The sequence below is a fragment of the Tachypleus tridentatus genome, unplaced genomic scaffold, assembly GCF_004210375.1.
Source record: "Tachypleus tridentatus isolate NWPU-2018 unplaced genomic scaffold, ASM421037v1 Hic_cluster_1, whole genome shotgun sequence".
Taxonomy (NCBI): domain Eukaryota; kingdom Metazoa; phylum Arthropoda; class Merostomata; order Xiphosura; family Limulidae; genus Tachypleus; species Tachypleus tridentatus.
In genome coordinates, this window is record NW_027467777.1 from 28,223,990 (window position 1) to 28,246,663 (window position 22,674).

At 34.9% G+C, this 22,674-nt stretch overlaps 2 protein-coding genes across 9 annotated transcripts in view; one reads left to right on the plus strand and one right to left on the minus strand.

Annotated features, from left to right (window-relative positions):
• Window positions 1–7,232: 7,232 nt before the first annotated feature.
• Window positions 7,233–16,052, minus strand: LOC143241841 (uncharacterized). Of its 4 annotated transcripts, XM_076485121.1 has the most exons (3): window positions 15,486–16,052; window positions 10,640–10,988; window positions 7,233–10,594 (listed from the first exon to the last, which is right to left on the minus strand). In XM_076485121.1, exons 2-3 carry the CDS (start codon window positions 10,852–10,854, stop codon window positions 8,563–8,565), a joined length of 2,247 nt encoding a protein of 748 aa, XP_076341236.1. In that variant the 5' UTR covers window positions 10,855–10,988; window positions 15,486–16,052; the 3' UTR covers window positions 7,233–8,562. The 4 variants fall into 4 exon arrangements, with proteins under 4 accessions (XP_076341236.1, XP_076341234.1, XP_076341233.1 ...); XM_076485119.1 differs by having other exon boundaries at window positions 7,233–10,988; window positions 15,836–16,052; XM_076485118.1 differs by having other exon boundaries at window positions 7,233–10,988.
• Window positions 16,053–19,939: 3,887 nt separating this feature from the next.
• The window catches only part of LOC143241811 (acetyl-coenzyme A synthetase, cytoplasmic-like), a 47,536-nt gene continuing 44,801 nt past the window's right edge, over window positions 19,940–22,674 (plus strand). For all 5 annotated transcript variants that reach the window (XM_076485078.1, XM_076485076.1, XM_076485079.1 and 2 more), the window contains exon 1: window positions 19,940–20,264. In XM_076485078.1, coding sequence (XP_076341193.1) covers window positions 19,942–20,264 — 323 coding nt within the window. In that variant the 5' untranslated portion in view covers window positions 19,940–19,941. The remainder of the gene's footprint in view (window positions 20,265–22,674) is intronic.

Genomic DNA, 22,674 nt, shown 5'->3' on the forward strand with positions numbered 1-22,674 from the left:
TCCAACACGCTGGTTGTGCCGCCTATCTGCAATTACATGTGCTAATGATCACTACAGTGATATTGTTGAATCTTTGTCTGAATTAGCAAATGAAAAATCAGATGTATCAGTGAAAGACAGTTTTAGGATTGTTGGTGGCTCAGCATCCATTAGCTGCATTAGAGGAATTAAACCGTGCATTCCAAGCAAAATCAGCGACAGTATCTGGCATGACTGAAACATCTGCAATGACAGTTGAGCAATTGCGGGTATTGTGAACAGAGGAAAATTACAACAAGATATTTGATGAAGATGAGAAAAAAAGGTAACTTCACTAAATCTGGTGCCTATTGAACTACCATGCATTCGCAGACCCCCCAAAAGGATCACAAGTGATGGCTCAGCACACCATTCTGCAACAGCTAGAGATTACTACAGAAGCCAATATTTTGAATTTATGGACACAGTCATAGAACATCTGACCACAAGATTCAATGCAGACAACAATGACTTGAGGCAATATCTGGTACTTGAGAACATGACCACATCTGGAGAGATTGACAACTCGGTTATAAACTTCTATCCAGAAATCTCTGCTCAACGGCTCGAGTTTCAGTTGCCACTGTTCAAAGGAACAATAAAAGCAGTATCTCTGAAAGGTGCAAAGGATGCTTACTGTAAAATGCATGAAACAAGCCAGCAGATGTTTAATGAAGTGTTTCTTCTCATGAAAATTTTGCTTGTATGTCCACTATCCAGTTGCGAATGTGAACGCAGCTTTTCCGCATTAAGACGGTTGAAGACGTGTTTAAGGTCAACTATGTCTCAGTGCCGCCTCAACCATGTGACAGTTTGTCACACTCACAAAGATGAGGTCGACAAGGTAAATATAGAAGAGCTTATGAGAGAATTCATAAACAAATCATCACAAAGGAGGTCTACGTTTGGGAACATGTAGACTAGAGGACTAAATGAATCTTACTTCAATGAAAAGTATGAATAATTATGTGCTACATTGTATTGATGTGTAATTTTCAACAGTTCGCAAAGACATTTTAATTATTTTTATCAAACAACATGAACAGTTTTTCAGTAGATATAAACTTATCAAGGGTAATTACTAATTTTATTAATATTTGAACACGTAATTCATACAATGAAAGTTATTAGTAACCTTGTCAAGTATAATGGCCATCTTTTATACTGTGCAGTGTGCAGGGATAAATTCATGTGGCAGTTAATTTATGACACATTTGTCTTTATTCTATTAACATTTTGAAAACTGTTCACATCACCTCACTTATACAAACCTACATGGAAACCTTGAAGTGTCCTGACAACAAGATTACTCTGTGACTGTATGTTTACAGCTTTCAGGTTCACTGTAATCAGAGATTACTAATTTGCAAATTGAACAGTCCACACAAATGGTTACAAAAATCATCCCCCCCATCGGATGTAAAAAATCTACACCCCTGTTTTCAGTTTAATGTTTACCAGCGCTTTGAGTTTCAAAAGACTTTCATCTTTCTGTCTTTTGTCCAATCTACTTAGACTAGATGTAATGAAACGAATAACGGCCAAATCAGGTTATATAGTTTAAAAGATTAGATTCTCTCCACTTTTCAAAATTGCTTATACTACATGTAATGAGGATCAAAGATGATCAGGTCGGATATACAGTTTAAAAAGTTTTGCCTACGTTTGCTTCTTGTTAAAACTACCCATACTAGAAGTAGTAATGATCAAAGGTGGTCAGGTCGGATATACAGTTTAAAAAGTTTTGCCTACGTTTGCTTCTTGTTAAAACTACCCATACTAGAAGTAGTAATGATCAAAGGTGGTCAGGTCGGATATACAGTTTAAAAAGTTTTGCCTACGTTTGCTTCTTGTTAAAACTACCCATACTAGAAGTAGTAATGATCAAAGGTGGTCAGGTCGGATATACAGTTTAAAAAGTTTTGCCTACGTTTGCTTCTTGTTAAAACTACCCATACTAGAAGTAGTAATGATCAAAGGTGGTCAGGTCGGATATACAGTTTAAAAAGTTTTGCCTACGTTTGCTTCTTGTTAAAACTACCCATACTAGAAGTAGTAATGATCAAAGGTGGTCAGGTCGGATATACAGTTTAAAAAGTTTTGCCTACGTTTGCTTCTTGTTAAAACTACCCATACTAGAAGTAGTAATGATCAAAGGTGGTCAGGTCGGATATACAGTTTAAAAAGTTTTGCCTACGTTTGCTTCTTGTTAAAACTACCCATACTAGAAGTAGTAATGATCAAAGGTGGTCAGGTCGGATATACAGTTTAAAAAAGTTTGCCTACCTTCGTTTCTTGTTAAAACTACCTGTACTAGACGTAATATTGATCAAAGATGGTGAGGTCGGATGTACAGTTTCAAAAGGTTTGCCTCCCTTCGCTTCTTGTTAAAACTACCTATACTAGACGTAATAAGGATTAAAGATGATTAGGTCGGATATACAGTTTAAAAAGGTTTGCCTCCCTTCGCTTCTTGTTAAAACTACCTGTACTGGACGTAATAAGGATCAAAGGTGGTCAGGTCGGATATACAGTTTAAAAAGGTTTGCCTCCCTTCGCTTCTTGTTAAAACTACCTGTACTAGACGTAATAAGGATCAAAGGTGGTCAGGTCGGATATACAGCTTAAAAAGGTTTGCCTCCCTTCGCTTCTTGTTAAAACTACCTATACTAGACGTAATAAGGATCAAAGATGATTAGGTCGGATATACAGTTTAAAAAGGTTTGCCTCCCTTCGCTTCTTGTTAAAACTACCTATACTAGACGTAATAAGGATCAAAGATGATTAGGTCGGATATACAGTTTAAAAAGGCATTTGCCTCCCTTCGCTTCTTCTTAAAACTACCTATACCTTTATCTATATCAATAAAGTTCCTCCATACTCTATAACTACCCTAAGAAGGGTCTATATCAATAAAGTTCCTCCATACTCTATAACTACCCTAAGAAGGGTCTATATCAATAAAGTTTTTCCATTCTCTATAACTACCCTAAGAAGTGTTTATTCCCAAACATGAAAACGACAACTTTTAAACTGATATAAATGTCTTAGATGGGATGATGTAGATTATGGATTTTTTGATGTAAAAAACAACATTAAATTTTGTAGGCTACTTCAGGTCAGCTGAATGAAACTATGGAGGTACGTTTGTTCAGAAGGTGTGGTGGTTATCTGATCTTTCCTATAGCTGGGTGGTGCTTGGTACATGTTGTTAAAATACAAAGTAGGACATCGATGTCCTTGGTTGACATAGGAGATCCCTGAACCTTAGTGGATACTATCATGTATGAGAAAGTACTTTAGAGGTACTTCACTCATCTCGATCTGGAAAATGTTGGTACTCAAGTTGTTAATAGAGAGGCACGCGTTTCTGATCACATGTTTGACACACGTATCCTAGAAGATAAATAGCCATTGGAAACCTCGTTTGTTGTGGCATTGACTTCTTAGAATGGGTATATTACAGAAGCTATATTCCAACATTGTCCAAGCAACCAACAGTTTTGGTGGGAAATCCAACCAATACTAGTCATAACGGACCCAGAAATAGTAAACCATACACGTGTGCCTTGCAAAAGGAATAACAGCGTCTACCTGAATGCATGTTACATGGCATTAATACACCGAATCTTGTCCATGGTTAACTATTGACATAGTTAATTGTAATATGGCTGTTAAACCAGAATGCAGAATGTTTTGTATTGGAGTAAGGAGTGTTAAAATACTGGTTGTAATGTTAATGTTGTACCACAGGCAGAAGTGAATACTCAACTGCCAGCGCATCTGAGGCCTCCAGCTGAGTATTGTAGTAGTAACATAAACTTTATAAAATGACAGAGTCTGAGTGACCTAATTGGTTATGTACTCCACTGTATTTGTGGGAAAGAATTACAATTACTCGCTTGGGTAATTTTACGTGTTTAATTTATGTTTTGATCTTGATCAAAAATTTAATTATGTTTATGTAATCCATTTGTTCTTCATCAACTAATATGTTTATGTTTAAATTTTATGAAATAATTATTTTGCTCTACTCTAATTTGTAGCGCCAAACGGTTTAATTTTCTATTACTTTGTGTTTATCTATTTTAAAGTGTTCTTGCCATTTTCAAGTGTTCTCTTCTAAAGAGAACAAGTGTGTTTAGAAAGTATTTTTTGTTTCTATTGTTTGGAGTTACTGTTAGTTTTCGGCCCGGCATGGCCAAGCGTGTTAAGGCGTGCGACTCGTAATCTGAGGCCGTGGGGGTGTTATAATGTGACGATCAATCCTACTATTCGTTGGTAATAGAGTAGCCCAAGCGTTGGCGGTGGGTGGTGATGACTAGCTAGCTGTCTTCCCTCTAATCTTACGCTGCCTAATTAGGGACGGCTAGCACAGATTGCTCTCGAGTAGTTTTGTGCGAAATTCCAAAAAGAAAACATACTGTTAGTTTGTTTGTTTTTCTGAAATTTCGCGCAAGGCCACACGAGAGCTATCTACGCTAGCCGTCCCTAATTTTGCAGCGTAAGACTAGAGGGAAGGCAGCTAGTCATCACCACCTATCGCCAACTCTTGGGCTACTCTTTTACCAACGAATACTGGGATTGATCGTAACATTATAACTCCCCCACGGCTGAAGGGACGAGCATGTTTGGTGAGACGGGGATTCGAACTCGCGACCCTCAGATTATGAGTCGAACACCTTAACCCACCTGGACATGCCGGGCAAGGGTTACTGTTAGAAACACTTTTCTAAAGGGCATACGTGAATTCTGTTAGAATTCTGTTTTTCAGAATATTATATATTTCTTTATTAAAAGGTTTCTTTTCCAGGACTGTGTTCGACTACACCCCTTTAAAGGAAGTGTAAGAGTGTTCTGTTTTAGTGTTTTGTTAATCTGATACTTGTTGCGAGTGTTGAGTAAGTGGTAAAATGATGAGTTGAACTATTTTGATGTCTGAAAGGAAATGTGATTAGAATTTTACTTTATTTTGAAAATTAGGGATGTCTGGAAATAAAGAAATGTAAATTATGTTTCTCTCGGTTCACATTTGGTGCAAGTGTGACTTGCAACTTATCATTAGACGTGTCCTCTTTCAAGGAAGATACAAGTCACTCCGCTGTAAGGTGGCTCCCTCTTCTGTCGTTGAATTGAGTAATAGCCCGGATCTTCCACATCCTTGTGCTGGCATGTGTGGCTCTAAGTCACGTGTACAAGGGGTGTGACAATATCTTTTTGTTATTGTTTCATGTTTGAAACCAAGTTCTTCCCTGTAAACTATCAAGACAACAAAATTAACATGTTGTTGTTGTGATCTTGGTTGTTTCTCTCAAAGTTAAAACACTTAACATAAATCCATGAAATTTTATATCCATGTCTCCCAGTGAGACAGCGATAAGTTTACAAACTCACAATGGTAAAATCCGGAGATCGATTCCCCATTGTGGAGACAGCAGATATCTTAACGTGGCTTTTCCTTAAAATAAACACAGTTAATATGTATTTTCTGCACAGTATGTAATTTGTTTCTTATATATATATATATGTAATTGAGTTTAATATTTTATAATTTGCGTGTTTTGAATTTCTCACAAAGCTACACTAGGCCTATCTGCCCTAGCCATTCCTACTTCAGAGTAAGACTAAAAAGAAGTCAGCTAGTTATCACCACATACCGCCAACTCTTGGGTTACTCCTACAAAAATAAATTAATAATAAGGATATTAATAACAAAATAATTTCTTGTTAAGTATTAATTTTTCAGAACTTTTGTTTTCAAACACATAAGTTCTTCTTTATAATCATGAAGACATAAATAAAAAGCCCCTTCTTATATAAAACGAAAACTGTCGACTTCTCGTGTGTAAGTCTAACATAAAAACACCATACCCATTTTGTGTCAAACATGGAAAGATGAAAGTGCGATTGTTTAAGAATATCATTAAAGTTTCATTTTATGTCTTTAAATGGCATAATATACAGTATACAATATACCCATGTTAAGTGTTACAGTAATGGTGAAGTTATTACTACAGTGTACAATATACCCATGTTAAGTGTTACAGTAATGGTGAAGTTATTACTACAGTGTACAATATACCCATGTTAAGTGTTACAGTAATGGTGAAGTTATTACTACAGTGTACAATATACCCATGTTAAGTGTTACAGTAATGGTGAAGTTATTAAAACAATATACAATATACCCATGTTAAGTATCACAGTAATGGTGAAGTTATTACCACAGTATACAATATACCCATGTTCAGTGTTACAGTAATGGTGTAGTTATTACTACAGTGTACAATATACCCATGTTCAGTGTTACAGTAATGGTGAAGTTATTACTACAGTGTACAATATACCCATGTTCAGTGTTACAGTAATGGTGTAGTTATTACTACAGTGTACAATATACCCATGTTCAGTGTAACAGTAATGGTGAAGTTATTAAAACAATATACAATATACCCATGTTAAGTGTTACAGTAATGGTGAAGTTATTACCACAGTATACAACATACCCATGTTCAGTGTTACAGTAATGGTGTAGTTATTACTACAGTGTACAATATACCCATGTTCAGTGTTACAGTAATGGTGTAGTTATTACTACAGTGTACAATATACCCATGTTCAGTGTAACAGTAATGGTGAAGTTATTAAAACAATATACAATATACCCATGTTAAGTGTTACAGTAATGGTGAAGTTATTACCACAGTATACAATATACCCATGTTCAGTGTTACAGTAATGGTGTAGTTATTACTACAGTGTACAATATACCCATGTTCAGTGTAACAGTAATGGTGAAGTTATTAAAACAATATACAATATACCCATGTTAAGTGTCACAGTAATGGTGAAGTTATTAAAACAATATACAATATACCCATGTTCAGTGTTACAGTAATGGTGTAGTTATTACTACAGTGTACAATATACCCATGTTCAGTGTTACAGTAATGGTGAAGTTATTAAAACAATATACAATATACCCATGTTCAGTGTTACAGTAATGGTGTAGTTATTACTACAGTGTACAATATACCCATGTTCAGTGTTACAGTAATGGTGAAGTTATTACTACAATATATAATATACTCATGATCAGTGTTACACTAATGGTGAAGTTATTACTACAGTATACAATATACCCATGTTCAATGTTAGAGTGATGGTGAAGTTATTAACACAGTGGTATGATATACCCATTTACTTACACAAAAAGAACAGTTATTGATATTGATGTACTTACACAAGGTAGGAATACAGGAGAACAGTTATTTATATTGATGTACTTACACAAGGTAGGAATATAAGAGAACAGTTATCTATGTTGATGTACTTACACAAGGTTGGAGTACAGGAGATCAGTGATTTATATTGATGTACATACACAAGGTAGGAATACAGGAAAACAGTTATTTATATTGATGTACTTACACAAGGTAGAACAGTTATTTATATTGATGTACTCAAACAAGGTAGGAATACAGGAGAACAGTTATTTATATTGATGTACTCAAACAAGGTAGGAATACAGGAGAACAGTTATTTATATTGATGTACTTACACAAGGTAGGAATATAAGAGAACAGTTATCTATGTTGATGTACTTACACAAGGTAGGAGTACAGGAGATCAGTGATTTATATTGATGTACATACACAAGGTAGGAATACAGGAAAACAGTTATTTATATTGATGTACTTACACAACGTAGAAATACAGGAGAACAGTTATATATATTGATGTACTTACACAACGTAGAAATACAGGAGAACAGTTATATATATTGATGTACTAACACAAGGTAGGAATACAGGAGAACAGTTATCTATATTAATGTACTTACACAAGGTAGGAATACAGGAGAACAGTTATTTATATTGATATACTTACAGAAGGTAGGAATACAGGAGAACAGTTATTTATATTGATGTACTTACACAAGGTAGGAATACAGGAGAACAGTTATTTATATTGATGTACTTTCACAACGTAGAAATACAGGAGAACAGTTATATATATTGATGTACTAACACAAGGTAGGAATACAGGAGAACAGTTATCTATATTAATGTACTTACACAAGGTAGGAATACAGGAGAACAGTTATTTATATTGATGTACTTACACAAGGTAGGAATACAGGAGAACAGTTATTTATATTGATGTACTTTCACAAGGTAGGAATACAGGAGAACAGTTATTTATATTGATGTACTTACTAAAATTACAAATTCAACAAAAATTTAATTTTTACAAAAATAATCGTTAAAACATTCTCTCTTCCTCAACTTTTATCACAAATTATTTTTACCTGTGCCACATAATGGTCCTGGTATTTGGAAATATACTTTTCACTGATAATTCATGGCATATAATCCATGTTTTCTAACTGTTTTCCACTTCAGATACGTTAATTTACTTTAAAATTATTGCATGAATTATTGACTCGTAGCTAAAGAGTTCCAGTTCATTATATTTTCTCTGGCTTAACCACTGAACCTTCTTTATAACACAGGTATCTATTTGGTTAGTTTTTCCACCGGCTTATAGTTGTTTGCACAGTTGCTTTTCCAGGAAGTACATGTGATCACGGTGATGTCTTTTAGTTGTTTCTTTACAGCCATTTAAGAAAGACGGTGTTAGGGCACTGAAGTTGTTGGTAGTGAGAGTATCTCCATACTCTGGATTAAGATTGTTTATTGACTTATAGCGGGTGTTGGAGAGGGACGGCATTGTGACTGATTTGTTTAAAATACAAGTATTAGTGCCACAGTGTCTTTGGAAAGGAATCGAATAACTCTTAGAACACTTAAATAATCGCTTCTTTGGAACCTGTCCGTGATGAGGACCATTCTTATTGGTAAAGTTATTATTCTGATGTTTGCCAGAAACATTAATCATTCCAGCACTGTAAGAGCGTAAGGGAGCTCGTCTTTTGTTCTGGTAGCTACGAACAGATCCTTTTATGTCACCAATTCTCTCGTATATGTGTTCTATTGGACAGTGACTGTCCATATTTCTTAATAGGTCTTCTTTAAGTTGATGAGACTGTTTATTAACAATGTTAATAATGATCTTCTGGGCTGTTTCTTTTGTGGGTTCTGTCTCATTAGATGTCCTTCTTGGGGGAATAGTTTGAATTGGTGGGGGCTCTGGTTTATCACCTTGTTCTTGGGGATCAGTAACAACCAATGAAGAATGTGGAACAGGGGACATCAGAGTGGATGAGGTTTCCAGGTTGAAATGGCTCCCACTAGTTGAAAATTTGGTTTTGACCATTTCAGGAAGGGAAATGAACCCACGGACACTTTCATAGATTTTGTCTATTTCATCATAATCGTCAGTGTCTACCCCTTTATTGTGGGTATTTTCACCTGGTGCAGAGAACTCTCTCTTCAAACTCACTATCTTCTCCTCTTTGCCTTGCTCCTGGGGATCTGATAAACTACGTCTTACCTCAGAAACATTTGTTTTAAAATAATCTAAGTTAGGATAGGCCTTCGTCTGATTTTGTACCTCTTTCTTCAATGCGATATCAAATACCTGGATTTTATCTGAAATAGCCCGTATCACTTCCTTGCATTTCTGACAAAGTTTTGCATATTCTCGAAGTTTCACGAGAGTTTCGACATTTTGAGGACCTAGTAGTTTCAAAGAGGCTGTTAGAGGTAACGGTACCACAGCAGAATCCTGTTGGAATGGAAGAGCCAAAACACACTCCTCTTCAAACATTGAATACAAGCGCATTTCGGGTAAGAACCTAAAACTCGGCTTTAGGCAATTGGGAGGTTTCCCGTGAACTAACCGCACCATTAATGGTAAGCGTTTGTTTAAAATGGTTTTGATTCTGTGGACACCAGAAATGTTGTCTTCACCAGCCACTGGACTGAACTTTCCCCTCTGTTCAACACTCAAATAAACAGTCTCTTTCCTTGAGGTCAAACAGCGCAGAAAGCGTCCAGGGGCTTTCCCTCTGAGGGGAGCAGCTAACACTTCTTTGATAAGATGGATAACTTCTCCAACCTGAAGAGTTTTCGTTTTATCGCTGATGTTCTCCTCACTTTTAGAGGTAAACACTTTAATATTTTCTCTAACTAGACACATGGAAGGAAAGCGTTTTGCTAGTTCGGCCACATTCTCTATACACCTGACTGGTTGGCCACCTTCGGACAAAATCTCAAACCACCCGTCGTAGTTATCTGGAATGGCAAGTTTTGGCCCCACAATGATCACTCGCCGCTTGTCCTTGAATTTCACACACTGAGCAGCTACTTTGATTCGTTTTCCACCAGTTACTAAAAATACCGTGTTGTTTGGATTTGGAGAAGAAAAACTTGAAAGTCCGACATTTAGATACTGACCCTTGACAATCTTGGCCACTTGCGGAAGAGGGAACTTCTCAGTGAATTCTTTAAGGTAATAGTCCTCGTCTCCCCATTTTACAGCTGACAGGTAAGAGGACATAGTGGCGTCTTGACTGCCGGGGTTCTCAGTCTCGCTGAAAGACATAGCATCACATTGGCTAACTTTCCTTTCAGTATTGTTGGAAGAGATAGTGGCGTATCGGTCAACTAGTCTCTCAGTCTTGTTAGAAGAGATAGTGGTTTGTCCGTTACTTGGCCTCTCAGTCTTGTTAGAAGAGATAGTGGTTCGTCGGTTACTTGGCTTCGCAATCTCACTGAAAGACATAGCAGCATCTCGGCAAGTTCGCCTCTCAGTATTGTTGTAAGATATAGTAGCATACTGGCCATTGGGTCTTTCAGTCTTGCTGGAAAACACAGTGGTACATCGGTCACTTTGCCTCTCAATGTTCCAAACACTTTTATAAAGCTCCATTATTGTCTCAATTCAATATATTTGAAGTTATAAAATCACAAGTTAAAGCTGTCACCACTTTTCTGGACAATATTTCGCCTCATGAATTTTGGAGTCAACAGGATTATCTTGATGTAAACTAGGCTCGGAATCACCTGTGAAAAAAACAGAAAAATAAAAAAAAATTCATAACTTGTTTGTTTGTTTGTTTTTGAAATTTCGCACAAAGCTACTCGAGGGCTATCTGTGCTAGCCGTCCCTAATTTAGCAGTGTAAGACTAGAGGGAAGGCAGCTGGTCATCACCACCCACCGCCAACTCTTGGGCTTCTCTTTTACCAACGAATAGTGGGATTGACCGTCACATTATAACGCCCCCATGGCTGAAAGGGCGAACATGTTTGGTGTGAGGAGGATCAAACCCGCGACCCTGGGATTGCAAGGCAAGTGCCTTACCCACCTGGCCAAAACGGGCTTTTTAGTTAAGCCACATATATTTAGCAAAAGAAATAACAGACGTTTATAAGATTCGCATTAAGGTTAGTTGAATTGTGGTTCACAATAAATGCACACTCATACACATACATTATATACATGAGGGCATAGATTTAACTAACAGTTGAATAAAATGTTTTTCACACGAAAAGAGAAAAATATTTTACATAGAAACGGAAATAACACGCAGGTTTTATTTGGACCCAATATACCATTCAACTACAGCGCCGATAATCGGAAAAACTAGAAACTATCGTATTATATTAGTACATTTTCGAAATAAATTTAGCTTGAAAATATCCAGTTTTGAAAATGAGAAAAGTTAACATATAAGAAGGGGCATTATTATGTAAGATATAATTAGATATTTACTACAAACATTATTTTGATTGTTTGACACAGGTTAGTATTGATGGAGGCACTGAACTTTACATGGTATCCAAGAGGTTCGAACATGACTTACAAGTCAATTCGTGAGCAATACTGATTAGTTAATTTGTGTGTAGAATTTTAAGGAAGTGTAAAAGTGAATGCTGGTTCTGATATGTCCATACAATGTATTTTTGAGAAAATTTTGCCGCAGGTTGTTGAATTCTCAGAAGTAGGTTAGGCTAGTGTTCAGTTGAATGACCTTGAGGGAACAGTATGGTACAAAAACCTGTTTTTAACGTACAACTAAACCCGTCATATATCTGTATAAATAGAAGACTGTTTTTATACAGACCTCAGACTTGGCTGAGTTACAACAAAACACTTGGACAAGGCTAGCACACAATAGTATTACACTGTGAGTTGTTGCTGTAAAATTATTTTACAACACTGTAACATTATAGAACTATACAATAATGCTATACTATATCACAACACTTCAACATTATAAAACAATACAATAATACGATAACACTATAGGCTATACCACAACATTGTAACATAGAATTATATAATAATACTGTAATGCTATACAACAACACAAAACGACTTACATCGCTAGAAATCCAAGATTCGATTATCCGCAATGAAGAGAACACAGATATACTACTGCATAGCTTTACACAATGAAAATAACGACAGGACTCGATGCTGCGACATGGATTGGTTTACTATAGTGTTGTTCTAACAGATAATTTAATTGTATTATTAGTTTCTTCATAAAAAAAAACACGCTGTTCTTGTGCTAACTATTAGTGGCTAAACCTGATATCTGCTTTTTTAATATTTTCTACCTCGCAGTAATTACAAGCACGTGCCTTGTATCGGGGTCACCAGTTGGACTGGAAATTTACTTGTTATAAGAAGCAAATACAAACACGTCTTTTATATCTGACATCAACTTGTTTCGTTTTAATAACAAAAGAAAAACATCTTCACCACGATTATTAAGGGACGTTAGGGTCACAGTTTTCAGGCTAAAGTTAGAACAAACTGTGTAAAGATGTCCCTACTGTTCGTATCTTCATTTTAACAACTTCTTCTAAGTCAATACACTGCCGAAAAAATGTTCACATAATCGTAATGAGCACGTTTCACAGCAAACAGTTTTCCTACAAGAACAATGGAACCTAAGAGGTTTGATCGATAGTACTAACAGAAGTGGTCGGTAGTACTATCAAACATGGTCGGTAGTAATAACAGAAGTTGTCGGTTGTACTATCAAACATGGTCTGTAGTAATAACGGAAGTGGTCGGTTGTACTATCAGACATCATCGTTAGTACTAACAAAAGTAGTTGTTAATATTAACAGACATGGTAGGCAGGGGCGTAGATTTTTTACACTCAATGGGGGGATGATTTTTGCAACCACTTGTGTGGACTGTTCAATTTACAAATTGGTAATCTCTGATTACATGAACCTGAAAGCTGTAAACGTGCAGTCACAGAGTAATCTTGTTGCCACGATACTTGGATGTATACTTAGGCCTACTGACTGATACTTACGAACTATCACTTATATCGAAAAGCTTAGAAGCACGCCTATATTAAAGATGTACATTTTGGCTACTGAAAAAGCCTACATCTAGGCCTAATTATGTAATTCGATTGGTAAGAACACGAGAATCACAAGAACACACAATTTGTAGGTCTGTGATGCAATAAAACAATTCAACAGATCAAACTGTAGGGGGGATGATTGTATGCACATACCCCCCACCTAAAATGAAGGGGGGATGTACACCCTCCATCCTCCCCAGGATCTACGCCCCTGATGGTAGTACTAACAGAAATGGTCAGTAGTATCAACATAAGTAGTTGTTAGTACTATCAGACATGGTCGGTAGTACTAACATAAGTAGTTGTTAGTACTAACAGACATGGTCGGTAGTACTAACATAAATGTCTAAAGTTTATCTATATTATAATGTTAATATTATATGTACAACTCTCGCCACCAGTTTGTTCTTAAATCATTTGTTTATTTATTGTCAGTGGTATTTATTGAATTGTATTGTGTTTATCTATATTATATGTACTCTCGCCACCTGTTTGGTTTTAAATAATTAAAGCTGACACTCTCGTTTCTCTTGTTATTATTCCGTTCGACACAGATGAACGTAACACCAAACCAGCGTACTGAGCCCGACCAAGGCGCAGTTAATTACAGAGTGATAAAAGGTTTGATACTTGTATGGTTTATCTAAGCAAGTGATATTATATTAACTTACTGAAAAACAAGCCATCCCTCTACGTCCATTTCTCCAAATATTAAAAAAGGGAGAATACCTTTTTCTTCCTTTATTTCTCAAAGCTTGTATGTATTTCTGTTAAGCCTAATGTGGCGTGCAAAATTAGGTTACTCTCACTAACAAATTAGAAAACGCTTACCTACATCTGCATTGACCTAATTTAACCTCTTCTCATAAATTGGAAAAAGAAAAAAAAAAGGTCACAAATAAATGTAAGAAGAACAGTCATATGCAGGCGGTATCGAAACTTTAAGTGTAAATGTAAGAAGAACAGTCATATGCAGGAGATATCGAAACTTCAAGCACAAACTTAATTTTTAACTAACTTTAGGAAGGACGCATTTCTTTCGCCATGTTAATCTTATACATTAGACATTAGTACATCAAACAAAACAGCGATAAAAATACTTTCCCAAACAATTATTGCAATGAAAAGTTATACACTGAATATCACCATGCCCATAAAAAATACAGTGGTGTTACGTAAGGAAATAAAAAAAAGGAAACTGATAGCCAATTCTTAGATTGGTGACTATTCAAGTTTGGCAAAACTAAGTAATGCTAACCAATATTTAGTTACACCAACAGCTTTGAAATTTGCGTTATTCAAAATATTGGTATTATTACCAAAAACAGAAAGACGATAAACAAACCTGATATTATTCGAATAGCTATCTACAAATCAGAAAATTAGGTCCCTGATAATATTACGTTTCCAACACACGACATTTTAATCATAAAAGTTTTGTAACGAACGGAACCTCTTTTGTTTCCGCTGAACATGGAATATTGCAGCCAAGAAATGGTCTTTTTCTGACATTTACGCATTATCATAATTTACTGAAGTTAACAGGAGAAGCGACGTATCAAGTAGTGGAACATTATATTAACATGTTGCGATTTATTATTCGATGATTAAAAATTAATCCGTGAATATAACTCAACATATCGATATGACGTCCATAATGTCACTTTGTTGATTGTGTTATTTATCTCACAATAAACTCAACTTACTAGAAACTTATCTCACAAGAAATTCTACTTACTAGAAATTTATCTCACAAGAAACTCTACTTACTAGAAATTTATCTCACAAGAAACTCTACTTACTAGAAACTTATCTCACAAGAAACTCTACTTACTAGAAACTTATCTCACAAGAAACTACTTACTAGGAACTTATCTCATAAGAAACTCTACTTACTAGAAATTTATCTCACAGGAAACTACTTACTAGAAATTTATCTCACAAGAAACTCTACTTACTAGAAACTTATCTCACAAGAAACTCTTTGTATTAAAAACGCATTTCACAAGAAAATTATCTGATTACAAACTTATTTCACAATAAACTCTGCTTACTAGGAACTTATCTCACAATAAACATTTCTTATTATTAATTCATTTCGCAAGGTCTACCTACTATAGAAAGTATATTCTAATTAAAATTTTATGAAATAAGTTATTCATCCCTTACCTACAGTTACTAAACTTATGTGATGTTTCCTTCTCGAAGTTTGAATTAAGCCTAATGTGGATCAGGTTCAGTATGTTAGAAACATAACGTTTTACACCTGACAAATGCACACACTGGAATCGTACGGTTATCAACACAATGATCTGGGATTAAACCTTGTACGAAGTGAACAGTACAACCGACACATCTATGACTTCTCCAAAACAGTACACTGGGCTAACCACTCATAATCTAACAGTTTTGTTGTTTGTCAGTACTTTACCCTGTATGTTCAATTAAAAAGAAAAGAAAAATCAGAAACCACAATATGATAGCTTCTACAGACCTAGAGAAACCGTCAAAAAACTTACAACTCTCCTTGTGGTTGTACTACTAAAACTGTCCTTGGATTAGTCTTAAATCTGTAATTGAACCATGATAAACAAATATATCTCAATACATATATTGTTTCCAACTTATGTGTCGAACACCTCGTTACCAGGACAATCGAAACGAGCGAGCACAGACCTCTCGTGGTATAAACTCGACTACTGGTGGTTGTAGCAAAAGCCTGTCCTATTACCTCAAGAACTTTAGCGTTAAACTGTATACGGAGACAAACACCAAGACGTCACATATAGGGAGTTGCATAGTAACTGGTGCCCTCGTGAATCAGACGAACCACGTGTTCTATCATCTGAACCTAAAAAGGACAATAATATTTGTTCAACATTATTTGTTTTATTGTTGTTATCGTTAGATACGTTTCTTCACCTATTATAACTTACAAACTTATCTTGAAAAGACAGGACTGTTTGTACAACATTGTTTGTTCTCTTGTTGTTATTATTGGAGATGTTCCTTTATTTTTCGTAACTTACAACCAAACACTGAAAACGACAATACCATTTGTTCTCTTGTTGTTATCATTAGAGATGTTCCATCACCAGTTGTAACTTACAACCTAACATTGAAAACAGACAATATTATTTGTACAACTTTGTTTGTTTTATTGTTGTTATCATTAGAGATGTTCCATCACCTGTTGTAACTTACAACCTAACATTGAAAACAGACAAGATTATTTGTTGAACATTGTTTGTTTTATTGTTGTTATAATTAGAGATGTTCCATCACCTGTTGTAACTTACAACCTAACACTGAAAACGACAATACTGTTTGTTGAACATTGTTTGTTTTATTGTTGTTATAATTAGAGATGTTCCATCACCTGTTGTAACTTACAACCTAACACTGAAAACGACAATACTGTTTGTTGAACATTGTTTGTTTTATTGTTGTTATAATTAGAGATGTTCCTTCATCTGTTGTAACTTGCAACCTAACATTGAAAAAAACAAGACTATTTGTTGAACATTGTTTGTTTTATTGTTGCTATTATTAGAGACGATCCAGTATTTGTTGTAACTTACAACGTAACAGTGGAAAATGACAATACTATTTGTACAAAATTGTTTGTTTTGTTGTTATCATTAGAAATATTCCTTCATCTGTTGTAGCTTATAACCTAACATTGAGAAAAAGACAAGTCTATTTGCATAACATTGTTTGTTTTGTTGTTATAATTAGAGATGTTCCTTCACCTGTTGTAACTTACAACCTAACATTGAAAAAAAGACAAGTCTATTTGTTCAACGTAGTTTGTTTTATTGTTGGTATGATTAGAGAGAGATGTTCTATTTATTTTTCGTAACTTACAGCCTACTACTGAAAACGACAATACTATTTGTTCAACACTTTTTTACTGTTGTTATCATAAGAGATGCTCCGTCATCTGTTTTAACTTACAAGCTATCATTGAAGAAAGACAAGACTATTTGTTGAACATTATTTGTTTTATTGTTTTTGTCATTAGAGACGTTCCTTTATTTGTTGTAACTTACATTAAACTGAAAAAGACAAGACTATTTGTACAAAATTCTTTGTTTTGTTGTTGTTATCATGAGAGATGTTCCTTCATCTGTTGTAACTTACAACCTAACATTGATAAAATACAATACTGTTTGCCCAACATTGTTTGTTTTGTTGTTGTTACATTAGATGTTTCTTTATTTGTTGTAACTCAGGGGAAGTTCACAAAGAGATATCACCCAAGCTCTTCTCAGAGAACTAGTCTCCTAGTTAATAGTTTGTTCCAAAAGTATATATTACTTTCTACTGTTATTCAAACGTTTCTTAATGGCATTATAATTTCCAAGTGATGTGTTAAAGTGTAAAAGATAGCAAGATAATGTTTCAGCCACAAATGAAATTTATTTTAAGTCTCGTGTTTGTTTCATAACTAGTTCATCTTTGTGTACACTCGTAACCAAGTATTTATTATTCAACGTTGTTCTGTGGATTTTTACATACCTAATTGACTTAATTTATTATATATGTAAAAACGGCTCGTTTGGGTTGAGGAATTATTTTACGTAGAGGAGCAAATAATGTTTCGACCTTCTTCAGTCATCGTCAGGTTTACAAAGAATGAAAGAGTAACTGACCGGAAGCTGACCACATGTTTGGAAGAGGTTGTGTAACTGAGTGTCGAAATGTAGAGGGCAGTGTTAGATGTTTGAATATATAATTTTATATTATTTATTTTATTATTTTTAATATAGGTATAAAGGTGCTCCTTTGTATTGGTTTATTTTGGGTTTTTGAATAAATTTCGTATTAACTGGAATGTCATATTTTGTAACTAGTTTTTGCCAAATGTTGGTTATTTGTCTGCTTATGTCGGGAATATATGGAATGCAGCAGTATATGGTTTCGTGATTTTTTGATTCGTGAGATATATTTACGTTTGTTGGTTGATTTTGCTTTCTGTCTAGGTGTGTGCGTATAATGTTTTCTACGGTTTGTGGAGGAAACTTATTGATGTTGATGAAATATTGTTTTATTTTGTCTAATTCATCGTTAATTTTATCTGGTGAGCATAGTTTTATGGCTGTGTTTATTTGGTTTCTTAGTATGTTGAGTTTTTATTTTGTTTCATGTGCTGAGTCTCAAGGAATGTATAGTCCAGTATGGGTGATTTTTCGGTGATTCCTGTTTTAAATTGTGTATCGGTTCTTGTAATTTTTAGGTTAAGAAATGATATTTGATTGCTATCTTCCTGTTCACATGTGAAGTTAATGTTGAGATGTATACAGTTAATGTGACTGAAAAAATTAAGTATGTGTTCTGTAGATGTGAATCCCGCAACTGTGTCATCTACATATCTGTACCAGTATAGTGGTGGATGTAATGCTGTGTTAATTGCTTGTGTTTCAACCTGTGTCATAAAAATATTGGCTAGAACTGGTGATACTGGGTTGCCCATGCTTAGGCCATTTGTTTGTATATAGTTGTGGTTGTTGAACATGAAGTTTGTCTTTATCGTGGTGAATTCTATGAGGGTTGCCTTTATACCTATATTAATATAATAAAATAAATAAAATTATATATTTAAACATCTAACACCGCCCTCTACATTCCGACACTCAGTTACACAACCCCTTCCAAACATGTGGTCAGCTTCCGGTCAGTTACCTTTTGCTTTGTGAACCTGACGATGACCGAAGAAGGTCGAAACGTTGTTCGCTCTTCTATGTAAAATCTTTTCTCAACCCAAACGAGCCGTTTTTGCATATATATATGAGGTCTATACTATGTAAAAACTACACTGACAAACACCACACCAACATTATTTATAAAATACAATGTGATAACTGCCACGACTTCTATATTGGAGAAACAAGTAGAATAATGGAAACTAGACTCAAAGAACATAAAAAGTCACCTTCACACGTTTTCGAACACTGCAAGTCAAATAAACACAACATAACCATAGAAAACACTCAAATACTAAATAAAGAAACAAACATAAACAAACGCAAAATTAAAGAAGCCTTACTTATACAACAACTTAAACCTAAAATAAACCAATATAAAGGAACACCTTTATACCTATATTAATATAATAAAATAAATAAAATTATATATTCAAACATCTAACATCGCCCTCTACATCCCGACACTCAATTACACAACCCCTTCCAAACATGTGGTCAGCTTCCAGTCGGTTACTCTGACGATGACCGAAGAAGGTCGAAACATTATTCGCTCCTCTACGTAAAATAATTCCTCAACCCAAACGAGCCGTTTTCACATATATATTTCTCTACAAGTGGGTTTTCTCGACATCACTGATTATAACTTAATTTATTGTTTTTATTGGGAAATTATTAATATTAGTAAATTATGATTATCCCAATGTTTCGCATTTACGAATAAATTATTATGCATTGAAATGTACATAACAAACATGAAACAAAATGTAATTGATACTTGAAACTGTGAGTACTTGAAGAAATTCACAATATTTACATGCTTTATTATCTCAAATTATGTCCGAGTGATGGCGCGTTTATCTATTACGATAAAAGCAGACGACGGTGTCTTATAACAGAGTACTTGTTTGTAGGTAACTATGGAGTGGAACAGTATTAGTAGTAACACTTTATTTTATGCTCTCGAAGAATTTAGAAATAAGGCTAACGTCAAATGTATTGAAGATTACAAAGTATTGTATGAAAAGTCGATAGATTCGCCGGAATTATTTTGGCAAGAAGTCGCAAGACAGTTCTTCTGGAAGTCCAAACCAACAGGATCCTTTCTCACCTATAACTTCGATATAACTAAAGGTCCAATTAAAATAGAATGGATGAAAGGGGCTAAAACTAACGTATGTTTCAACTTATTAGATAAAAACATTGAAAAAATGAATTTGGTAAACACTGTGGCATACCACTGGTAAGTAATTTATAAATTTGTGATAAATAAGAAAGTTCTTTCCTAAAAACATACGAAAGAAGCTTAAGAAGTTAACACATATTTTCCAGTAGTAAGTTAGGCCTTAAGAAACAAAACTGATAGTTATGGTGTGAACATATCTTAAAAGCTGAAAGCTTTATTACAGTTAATTGTGTTTGTCATAAGACATTATTTTAGAAAGACTATTATATTTTCAATACGACATCCTTAATCTAGTCCCTTAAGGATTTTTAAAAATTGAAGTTATAATAATACCGTGTTTCTCCGAAAATAAGACAGGGCTTATATTAATTTTCACTCCAAAATATGACACTAGGGCTTATTTTCGGGGGATGTCTTATTTTGATATATTAAAAAAATGAAGTTACAAAGTAAAACTATTAAACTAACCATTTAAAATAAACTATTATTAAACTATTAAACTAACTGATTAATACTTAAACAAACTAATTAATTAACTATTAAACTAATTAGTAAATTAATTTTTTTTGTTTCTTTCCTCTTCCTGCCACTCTTAACTAGGGCTTATTTTAAGGGTAGGGCTTGTATTAAAACTATCCCCAAAAATCACACTAGGTCTTATTTTATGGGTAGGTCTTATTATTGGAGAAACACGGTAGCATTTCAACCACATTATATTGGTCACATACATTGCCGAGAAAGTCCAGAATTGTTTAGGCTGGCTGGAATACAATAAACACAGTAGTAGTAGGTACGCTATCTGTATAAAACACTTGTTACAACAACAACTGCTCTGGTATAAAAGCTTTTTTACAAGCTTTGGAGGCCTAACATAATGTTGTATGCCAAGTATAACTGATTAAATAAAACTGATGGCTAGTTGCAGTTGTAACCTATTGAATCGGGACTTAATTACGAGGCCGATCTACTTTTAGTTTTGTGTTATTGAAACATTAGTGTTCATCGTGATGTATTTTACCTAGTGTTAGGTGAAAACTTAATTACAAGACGTAAACGAACAGACTATGGTCAATTTTGAATTAGATACTTTTCTCTTTAGAACAGTGTTTCTTAAACTGTGCGTCTTGTATCCCTAATGAGTCTTTTTGTTTGTTTGGGAATTTCGCACAAAGCTACTCGAGGGCTATCTGTGCTAGCCGTCCCTAATTTAGCAGTGTAAGACTAGAGGGAAGGCAGTTGGTCATCACCACCCACCGCCAACTCTTGGGCTACTCTTTTACCAACGAATAGTGGGATTGACCGTAACATTATACACCCCCACGGCTGGGAGGGCGAGCATGTTTAGCGCGACGCGGGCGCGAACCCGCGACCCTCGGATTACGAGTCGCACGCCTTACGCGCTAGGCCATGCCGGACCCCCTAATGAGTCATGAGCTGTCTGGCTAAGACAACTTTTTTTGAGTCCCCGAGGTCTCTGAAGGGTGTACATTTCACCCTATTATGAACTATGTTTTTGCCATTTTTTGTATAACCAATGTCTGGTCGCAGGGATCGTCCGGCAGGCCCATCTGAGAAGCATTGTCAGAGAATGTGTTCCATCTTAACACCAGGACTGATATATTCATCAACACTAAATAGATTTAGTCTTCTTCCACAATCTTGTTTTGTCTTCATGATGTTGTACTTAGGTTACTCATCCGTTAAAATGACGCTATTTTCTCTACTGATAATTCAGTCTTTCTATACACTAAAAATCATTTCGTTTCTAGGACATCTACGTTCTTTATATGGAACATGTTCTTGCTTACTATTGTGGATAAAGTTAGAATTATTCAGGAAACCCAATCAGAAAAAAAACACATAAATCCTGATATTGTAGGGAGGGAATGTTTATAGCACTAAAATAGTTAATTTTAAAAAAGAAACATTCATAAGAGTGTAGGGCGGATTCCTGACGCAACTATATTTTTTTAGTGAAGCACGAAAATGTATATTAATATCTCTGTAAACATTAAAACGTTATTGTCAAAAAAATGTTAGTTAGCTTACAAATAGAATATTTAATTATACTAAAGCGGTTTGAGAAGACCCAATTTACACAATCTATACAAGATGTGGCGATCACACCACAACCACAATAAATATGTAACTACGTCTGAGAAGACACACACTTTGCAAGAAGTTACCCTACAGCCATAGTTATAAAAGTATTTATTTGTAGTTCTAGTGCGTGTAACAGTTTTAAAGGAATTTCATGTAGTTTTATTGTTTTATACTTTTGTATTTTCGTCGGTGATAAACTTAGAAAAGGGAAGGGAACACACACCATGGGCATTATAATATTGACAAAAGGTCAAGATAGTATGAAATGGAGTTACTATCTAAAAATTACTTACATATGTCGTGTAATATCAAAAATATATAAAGTTTCATAACCCTCGCTGTTCGACGAATTGACTATCAATAT